Source organism: Engraulis encrasicolus, chromosome 15 (genome assembly GCF_034702125.1).
Source record: "Engraulis encrasicolus isolate BLACKSEA-1 chromosome 15, IST_EnEncr_1.0, whole genome shotgun sequence".
Classification (NCBI taxonomy): Eukaryota; Metazoa; Chordata; class Actinopteri; order Clupeiformes; family Engraulidae; genus Engraulis; species Engraulis encrasicolus.
In genome coordinates this window covers 19,370,135-19,380,134 of record NC_085871.1, presented here as the reverse complement: position 1 = coordinate 19,380,134, position 10,000 = coordinate 19,370,135, and the positions used below count along the sequence as shown (strand labels likewise).

At 40.8% G+C, this 10,000-nt stretch overlaps 1 protein-coding gene across 2 annotated transcripts; it reads right to left on the bottom strand.

Annotated features, from left to right (window-relative positions):
- Positions 1-3,448: 3,448 nt before the first annotated feature.
- Positions 3,449-9,574, bottom strand: LOC134463860 (uncharacterized). 2 transcript variants are annotated; one of them, XM_063217183.1, is made up of 10 exons: positions 9,330-9,574; positions 6,975-7,240; positions 6,700-6,747; positions 6,466-6,501; positions 6,201-6,361; positions 5,816-5,912; positions 5,122-5,457; positions 4,656-4,794; positions 4,093-4,220; positions 3,449-3,802 (listed from the first exon to the last, which is right to left on the bottom strand). In XM_063217183.1, exons 2-10 carry the CDS (start codon positions 7,227-7,229, stop codon positions 3,458-3,460), a joined length of 1,545 nt encoding a protein of 514 aa, XP_063073253.1. In that variant the 5' UTR covers positions 7,230-7,240; positions 9,330-9,574; the 3' UTR covers positions 3,449-3,457. The 2 variants fall into 2 exon arrangements, with proteins under 2 accessions (XP_063073253.1, XP_063073254.1); XM_063217184.1 differs by lacking the exon at positions 9,330-9,574 and having other exon boundaries at positions 6,975-7,390.
- Positions 9,575-10,000: the final 426 nt, after the last annotated feature.

The following is a 10,000-nucleotide window of genomic DNA, read 5'->3' as shown; positions in this document are numbered from 1 at the left end:
GTGTGTGTGTGTGTGTGGGGGGGGGGGGGGGGGGGGGGGGGGGGGGGGGGGGCTGTCCTTCAGATCACATTGTCCCGGCCCTTCCGAAAGCAGCCAGTAGCCCTGTGGGTTTGTAATGAATCTATGGTTTAGGGAGCATAAAAGGGTACAACATCATTCAAATATTGCAGGGAGAGGCATATTGAGGTAGGCAATGACATATGACATTTGATATATTTGTTGTTCAGTTCTTTATAGCATATATGTATTTATTTTTTTTAAGCGTCATTTTTGCCTTCATTTCCATAGGACAGTATGAGAGGCGAGAGGTGACTGGGAGTGAGAGGAGGGGGGAGGATCGGCAAATGACCCGGGCCGGAATCGAACCCGGGTCGCCGGTGCAGCAACCCAGCGCGCCACACTCTTAAAACACATGTGTTGAAAATAACACAACTTGTGTTGTTTCTTAACACATCTCTATGTCCAGATTGGGACAACAGAACTTTTGTTGATTTTAACACATTGGGTGTGTTACTACATTCAACACAACTTTTGTGTTACTATTATCAACAGGTTTTTGTGTTAATGTATAGGCTATTCAACACAACTTTTGTGTAACTGTCCACATGTTTTTGTGTTACTTTATTTTAAATCAATACATGTTATTTAAGTCATGCATTTCACCTGTTCCTACTTACATAAATTCAGGGGAAAAAATACAAACAAATTAGAGATTACATATTGACAATCATTTTATTATTCAAATGACATATTTAAGAATGGTCAATACATTGAATGGCAAAAAAAAAAACATTTCACAACATTTGCTGCAAGATAATTGCATTGTTTAACATTTCATAACATTTGCAGCAAGATAATTGCATTGTTAAACTTTACATTTTTGTCTCAAATATATAAAACCAAAACTTTCCTCATAGCACAGCATCAATGAAAGTCTATACAAGTTTGTATCTTAGTATTATGTGCTTTTCAGAATCACGATGCGTAAACAAATCAAGAGGTAAAACATATGCGATATTTTTTAGATTAACCATTTCAAACTCATTTGTCTTCTCCACAACGTAAGAGTGAAGATGATCGTCAAAATATTTAACAGTAATTATTTGGAGAAAAAAGAGTGCATCAACACTTTCAGAAACGGGAACTATGTATGTAATTTGTCCAAAGAGCCGCTCACCATTCAAGTCATTGTTTAACGCGATTACACCACCAGTTTTGAAAGAATGCCCAAACATCTCAACACTGCTGCACAAATTAACTCTACTGCAGATACTTATGTCTTGCCCAAAGCTTTTCATGCACTCAGTAAACTGCTCATGTTTCACAAGACTCCCTACCATAACTTGAAAGGTATTGGGCACTTTCAGTTTTTTGTCAAGAGGTTCGCCAAATTTCCAATCAAACATGCTCTTAATTTGATTCTTAAATGCTAGGGTCTTAGAAATGTTAATGAAATTGCAAACGACATGTGCATGTTTTTTCAATGGATTATGTTTCCCCTCGAACCTCATGCACCATAATTTTACAAGGGGTCCAAATTTAAACATCAATCGCCAGTAATGAATCATAAAGTGGTGCTTAGGAATAATATTTCTCTCGGGATAAATACTTTTAAACAAGCGATGGTGATCAATAGTCAATTGTTTCAAAAGAATAGCCATTCCTTTTGTTACAACCGGGGCAAAAGCTATATCACAAATATCCCTAAGCATTACATATAGCTTCCAATGTTGACTGTCATGACTCACAAAATCTCCAATAAGCATAGGTAGAAATATCAGAAGACACCACATTTGACTGGCAGTTTGTTTCACAGGATTGTCTGCTGTCCTCAAATTAATTATGACATTAGGTTTATTCTTTTCATTACTATAACCATAGTCTGTGCTTACAATCCTGTCATTAAACTGCTCTAGAGTAAAGAGCTCCTCCACATAAATAAACTGCTGCAACATTAACTTAATTTCTAGAGGAGCAACCCCTTCTAGTAGATCGTGCATCACATCTACACCCACATGTTCAGTGATGTGAAAGTATTTGAGTGTATTCAGGCAAGAATCCTCCTTAACACCAGTAGCAGCTGGGTTTTTTTCACTAACATGCAGCTGATAATTGTCTTTGTTGCGCATCTCAAGCCTGTCATCGTCAAATTCTTGTTGTGCCATCTGCTTATCAACCATGCAATATCGACAGAATCGATTTGCCGAAAAACTCTCCACAAACCCCCGAGTGTATGACACGCAAGGTTGTCTGCAGTCAGAATGCATACAGTTCCAAATAGAGTAGTAATCTGACCCCCGATTTCTACCTCAATGCCTTTAGTTTCAAGAAATCTCAAATCATCTAGCAAAGGCTCAAAGATCTTTTTTAAGCCATATGTGTCCTTATCAATCGAATTGAAAAGAAGACACAGATGAATGTTGTTCAGGGCTGAATTATACTCGGATGGCAAGTTTCGTATACAAAAATAGACGGCTCCCATCTTGTGAATTTTTGTTTTGGACCCTAATGGATTAGTAGTTTCAAAATCGTCAAAGTACAACTGAATTTGAAGAGCATTGGGTTGATTCTTGTACAATTCATGTCTTTTGAAAACTAAACCATCAGAATAATCATGCATTTTGTCATCATATCTGTTATTACTTTGTCTGTAGACTCTTTCAAAATGTTCACAGCTGAAAAGAAATTTCACAGTATCAATGACTGAGATATACTGACAAGTATCAGCTGCAAGGGTTTGGCTAAACTTTCCCTGTCTTCGCGTTGTTTCAGCCCTATGACCCAAAAAAATTTCCTTTGCCTCGACTATAGACAGATTATCAGTGAAATACTTTGACATTTTGTAAGTACTATCCACTTCCTCAAACATATTCCTAGCACTTTCAAAATTTTGCATTAAACTCTGAACAGGTTGATCATTTAGTGGTATAGAATACATGTTCAGCATATCAACTGTTTGTTGTTGTAAAGAAGAGAGCGTTTCATCAATTAGATCACTGGCAATGGAAATGTGTTTCTGAACATCAGACTGAGTAGCATTAGATGCAGAGTATGTTTTTGCAACAAAAACTCCAACACATTTTTTTAGATAGTCTTTGTCATCCAATAAAGTCTCAACACTTTCTTCGTTATTGTCTGTCTCGTTTTCTGAATTAGTTGGTGCAGTTGGTGCACTTGAATTAGTTGGTGCAGTTGGTGTACTTGAAGTGCTAGGTAAATTAGAGGCATAGTCATGTAGTTCTAAATCAACTAAATTACTGTGTGAGTGACACCTCTTTAAGTGTTTAGAGTAAGAGCCGAAATTGTTGTATGTTCTTGGGCAATTTTCCTGACTGCATGTTAATGTGTAATCCTGGCTGTCACAGAACGCATGGACATGCTTAAGATGATATATGAGCCTCCGTACATCTTTAGAAACCAGCTTCTTGCACACTGGACATATATACATGATTTCAATTTAAAGCACCTGAAGCTTGGCAACAAGCTCCACAATTTTGGCTCTCTTCCCACCAGATATTTGCAAGCCATACACGTGCTCCATGAATCCAAACACTGACGCCAGCTGAATTGGATAGGCAAGATTGCAGATCCAATACAGTTTAAAAAGTTTATCTAGGCAGCAAGCTAGACTTTCGTCTTGAAGAGGAATTGCCACAGCATCGTTTGAGGCCACTATGACATATTGGGCTCCTGTGTTGGGGTATCCCAGGCTCACCAAGCGTGGTTGATTGATGGTTTGTTGATTTGACGAATCACAGACCGTGCCACTGGTTTGAAGAAGTGACGTGATGCTGGTTCCCATCTGCAAAATGAACAGTGCAGATAGAACAGATATTAGTGATGCAGCTATGCCAGCAGTAGCATGACTCTCGCCAGATCCTCCTGAATTTACGCTCAGCTTCAGCATACTCCCAAACCAAAATGAAGTTAGGATTGCTGGGTGTACGGAGATGTGACTTAGTGGAAATTGTGAAGTGAAGTGGTTAGATCTTTATTGTGTATATTTCTTTTATTCTTCTGATGTTCCTGTTGTTCATTGCAAACAAACTACAGGAAAACTACTGGTAACTATATTTCCAATTCAAGACTTACTGGCTTTATCTCCAACATGTAGGCCATTGCCGCCTTTACACTGCATTTGGTCCACCCTTTACTCCGTCCTGATGCAGTAGGGGGGAGATACTGGACGAGCATCCTGAGGGCTCTGAAGCTACTTGATTCTGCACAAAAAAGGAAGACAGCAACATGCCAAGCATATAAGGAGTTTTTTCAAACCAGTGTTTTTCCACCTNTTTTGAGCCAAGGCACTTGAGGTTCAGAGTCCATGTTACATAGTTGTTACTATAAGCTTTTTAACATTGAATAATGGCATAATAGGCCTATTATATCATCTTGAGTAGGAATCAAATGAAGAGAAAGATTTCACACCAATTCTTGGGTTGCAGTTACGTCAGAATGCCCCTTCACTGGAGCGCGCGAATTTGAAATGGTGGACAACCCCGGCTTGGAGCCATTGAAACCCATTCAAAAGTACATTTTTTTAATGTTCGTCCACCAGCAGCTGTAGATCGCCACCAGGGGCAGCACAATGACGTCAACTGCAACCCAAGAATACCTGCAAATTGTTAGTCATAATTTCAAATTAGCCATTTTACCAGCACTCTCATCCTCTGTGTAGTCTTCTTTCTTCTCAAGGCACGCGAGTTTCAGAAGCTTTGGGACGATGGTGGGTTCCCATTTGCGGAGGAAGGCATCTGCTTTGTCTGGAAACATCCTCGCGAACTCGCTGTCAATCTAGAACATTTACACACACACACACACACACACACACACACACACACACACACACACATACACACACACATACACACACACCATTATTAGTTGTCCAATACACAGTGTACAGGTCATCCTTGGCAGTGATTTTTTAAAAATATGTTTTTAGGGCTTTTAGTCGGATATGACAGTCTGAGATGGTGACAGGAAGCGAGTGGGGCGGAGAGACAAGGGTGAATCGGCAAATGGACGCAGACAGCGAATGGAACCCGGGTCGCCGGCACGTTAAACGAGTGCCCTAACATGAGTCATGGTAGGGCCGTGATTGCATGTCTTAAAACTCACCAGATAGGGCATGTCGATGAAGCGTGGGTAGTGTTCCACAATCTCTGCCAGAGTGGGTGATTGACTAGAAATCCAGTATCTTCGGTGTGTGTAGGTTTTGTCCATTCCCATCTTTATCGATGACCGATTTTCGGGAGTAGGCTTCATCCTCTTAATTACAGTGATCCATTCTTTCACAGACTCATCGCTTTCCACAACTTCCTCCAGTCTAACCAAGACTTCAGATGATCCTCCCCGTCTGCGGTAACGCCGCTGGTCATCCCTCAGACTCCGCCGGATATTTCTTAGTTTGTCTTCCAGAAAGCCAGAGTGGCTTACAGGATCGTAGAAATGTTCCTAGAGTGCAAAAACACAATATAAAAAGCATGTATGGTTGTTATAAAGGAACAGAATACAATACAAAGAGGGCAGTATGGTCATACATGACGCAGAGAGACCAAAAGAATAAATCAGTCAGACGAAGAAAGGCTAGCATGGAGGTGAACTAAAAGGTATTGTATGCAAATGCATTGCAATCAGGACATGTTGGACAGAACAGTGGACCAGATGAGTCTGTGGCAGGTAGTAAAGTAACATGGGAGAGGTAATTAAAACCCAAAAAGTACACACACACAACTACAGTACACAACTTCAGTACACACACACACACACAACTACATTATGTCCCTTTTCACAATTAGGAAAATGTACTCACATATCCTTCGTTTTCCTCTTCCATTTTTATTTGTAGCGCTGGAAACAGTGTAACGATGGCTCTTGCAAGTAATTGTTTGTCAGCACTGTTGGGGTAACTGAAAGCACCAGAAAACAAGGACATGACCAACATGTATAACTTTTACTCTCCATAGTGCTGTAATATTACATAACATTAGGCAGACGCTTTTATCCAAAGAGAAGTACAATAGAGGTCATATGCACAGCAAGTAACACTTGCAAATAAAAGATGCACAGGAAATATTCACTATAATAGAAATTATAGATGCACAGGAAATACACACTATAATATACACTATTGGGATTCCCCCCCCCCCCCCCCCCCCCCCCCCCCCCCACACACACACACACAAAAAGTTACTTACAATCCCTTTTTCTCAACCAGGTAGCTGATCGTGGTTGTCACCAATACTCGTCGCCATTTCTCAGTCAAAGTCCCGTGCTCCTCGTAGAAGGCCAATATCCGGGGGTCTTTTGTTTGAAGAAAATTCTTTACTGCCTCACAATCAAGCTCGCAGGCTGAAATCTATGAGAGCATAAATGGTAGTCATGTAGACCTTTCATGCACACCATTCCACCAATGGAATATGCTTTGTCTTGGTGAATATTGGTTGTTAATCTAGCACATACCTGCTGGCCACTTGGAACAGCTACATTCTGCGTCACCTTCAAAAGGAAACAAGAATTTAATTCCTGAGAATTTAAGAGTTTGTGAAAAATGCAAACAGCAGTTGATTGACTTAACATGTATAGACATTTGATAGCCACTGACAAATTGAATGGTTAAGGGTCACAGCAAATAGACCAGTAAATTAGCAGTGAATTGTAGTAGTGAAGTCTGAGAAACAGAATTGGTATACATACCGCAAATACATTTTCTGCTGCAGCCCCAGATGTATTCAGCTGTTCAGCCTACAAGATTGAAGACATTCTTTCAAATATTTGAAACACTTAGAAGCTTTCACATATGAGCAAAAATGCTGAGCCACAGGTCTGAGATCACTTAAATGGCTGAAAGGGACCAGGTATGAAACACCCTTGAANAGAACTGTGTTGGTTCATTTAAAGGGGAATAGGCCTAGGTGTGAAAATGCCCTTAATGTGGATGCATGTAAATAAGTACACTTTATGACACGTACCAATACTGAGGTTCCACTCGATCTGAAGAATACTTGGAGCTTGTCCTTGTCTTCAACACTGTCAGTAGAGTCTGTGTCTATGAATTCGTTGAAGTCTGTATCGAACTTCATAACCCTGTAGCAATCTGGGCTGTCTGTTCCTGTGGTTGGAGCGCATGCATCGACAACCTCTTGTAGTGATCTCAACCGAAGAACTTTTTTGCTTATTTCCTTCTCGTCCATGAAGACGGTGACTAACAATTTCGGGGGATCCATTAGTACAGCAGCTGAAACAGAGAAAAGAAATCAGTTATGTTGGGATTATATCACACATTTGCATACCGGTAAATATTAATGTGAACTAAACATCAATTTTCAATGGTAAGACTACCTCTTAACACATATGCACACTTTTATATTCATTTTGTCCATCTGTGTGGAGGAGGTACAGCAGGCCCATAAACTAAGCTTATAGGCCTGCTTGATAAGTGCACAGCTGGAGTGACTAAATGTTACAGTGTCTAGGCTACATTTCTAAAAACCAATACAAATATGTCATTGTTTCAGCTCAAATCAAGTAATTTATTTACCAGTGTGCAAATAATATATGCAAAGAAAATGGGGGTGGGTGGGGGGACCAAATGGTCTTTGGTCATAATATCTCTAACTGAAAACTAAAACCCCTTCTGAACACTTATTTTGTCTTAAATTTATTTTGCATTGAAAGTATCCCATCTCTTTTTCAAACATCCCACCCACTGTCACCGTCCTGGTATCGAATATTTTTTCTATAACGTGGAAATTACGAAGTGTTGCTTTCCATCACCCTGCTGTTGCCATACCGACACTGAACAAAGCAGCAGCACGATACTTATTTGCTTTCGACGGCAGTCTAGATTTTACCAACACTACGGCGCAGTAGCCCTATCCCATATCATAGCCAAGTCGCCTAATTCCGCCCGTACCCCAATTCCGCCCGCCTACTTATAAGTGATGATAGTTAATGTATGTATCCACTGTATAAGTCAGGAATGGATATCGGCATGATACAGAGTTTGTATGCTTACAAATTGAGACTGTGATGACATTTAAAACCGAGTCAAACGGTCATAAACAGCATTGTAATGAAGGGTGTCGTAATGGCAGCATGGAACTTTAGTTTCACGACGACATTCTGGCTAAAACTCGCCTTTGGCCGCTTCCCTGTTTCGATCAGGACCAAAATTATTCAACCGTTTCCACAGTAACGACCAAACTAATCATAGTTCCTGCATCGGTAAAGCCAGGACTACAAGTGTGAACGAAATCAGCACAATAGCATGAAGGAATAATAAACAATGACGGAAATACCGACGTGACCTGAAATCAAGCCTGAATTGGGAGCCTTTCGCCAGTGAATTGTGCTGAAACTAGATTTTGGACATGCTGGACGTTATCGCCAAATTACGATAGAAAGGGCTACCAATGTTAGCTAATATTGCTCATTACCTCATCTACACAGTTGCCGCTACCCACAAATATACGACAGCATAATTAAATAGTATTTGAAATAGTGACATTATCACGTTTTCAGTGAAGTGATCAGTGAAGTGGGCGGAATTTGGCGACCTTAAGTTAAGATATCTTGTCAGTGTAAACGAAACATTCATGAATAAGCACCTTCTTATTTTCCCTTTGTTTGCAATCTCCCTCCTCAGACAACGACCGGGAGTATGAACAGTTAACCGTGACAGATTGGCTAATTCTCTCACCTCCAGCACTAACTCATTTGGGCGCGAAACATTATGAAAAACATACATGTCATGTACAACCACGACAAGCTACAATTTGAACGAATAACCAACTTACCACACTTGATGGATTGGCACACTTTTTAAATACTACCCGTTGGTACATGGCATTTTGCAACACTTTCGCAGTCTAACTGCTATCGAGCCAATACAGAAACCCAAAAGCTGCAATCCATTCCTGACTGCTACCCTGCCTGTTAGCAATAGCATACTGATCAAGTTCGCTAGTAGTCCAGGGGCTAACGTTAGCACGTTGGTAACGTCCGTTAAAGTAACCAAATTGGACAGTCTAGATTTTACACTTGTCAGAGATAAGACTACAAATCCAACGTTCACAACCCACTGGCCATATCACTTATGTTGTGGTATACTGTCACTGTGACCGAAAACATTCAGGAACAGGCACCTTCTTCTTTTGACTGTATTTGGTGTCCACTGGTCCAAAGGGACTACTGCTGTTAACGATATTTGAGGACTATTATTTGATAACTGATTGTCAAATGTGGATTGCGATTAAATACGGCTACGTTTTTTTTGAATCCGCTAATAAGTACATATTATTCTATATTTGAAAACATTAACTTACCTCAGTGACTCAGCCGAGGCGTCCCTTGAATGCAACAGCTACCAGAGAGGAACGAGCCTGGCAACGGCTGACGGGTGACGAGTGACTCCTGGTGGCGAATTTTAAAAAATGCGCTCGCGCTGACATGCAAACGCTTTGATTGGCCAAAAGCAGCTACACATTGTTGTGTTGGTTATTTGTGCACTTTCTGTGTTAAAAATCTCTGAAATATAACACAACTTTTGTTGAAACTACCCTTACACAAGAAATGTGTTGACTTCCAACACATGTGTCTTAAGAGTGCACCATTAGGCCATGGCAGGGTCTTGTTGTTCAGTTCTACCTGTTTTCATTCTCTCTCTTCCCCTCTTCCCTCCCCGTGTGAACCCAGGTATGACTCTGCACATCTGGCCTGGTTGCCATGGTTCCCTGCCGGCCTTCTCGGGCTCCTGTTTTTCTTCATCCCTTCTTTCTTCAGAGGAGGAATAGAAAGAAAACACCGCCATAGCTGCACCTGCAGCCTTTTACCGTCTGACTAAAAGCCAAACATGGACACACACACACACACGCTCGCACACACACACACACACACACACACACACACACACACACACACACACACACACACACACACACACACACACACACACACACACACACACACACAAAAACGTGCATGCAGACAGACACAA

Coding starts and splice junctions, on each gene's coding strand:
- LOC134463860 (XM_063217183.1), bottom strand. CDS start 7,229: ATGGATCCCCCGAAATTGTTAGTCACCGTCTTCATGGACGAGAAGGAA. Junction 6,748..6,974: donor CGAGTGGAACCTCAGTATTG/GTACGTGTCATA, acceptor TCAATCTTGTAG/GCTGAACAGCTGAATACATC. Junction 5,458..5,815: donor AAGAGGAAAACGAAGGATAT/GTGAGTACATTT, acceptor TTTGCACTCTAG/GAACATTTCTACGATCCTGT.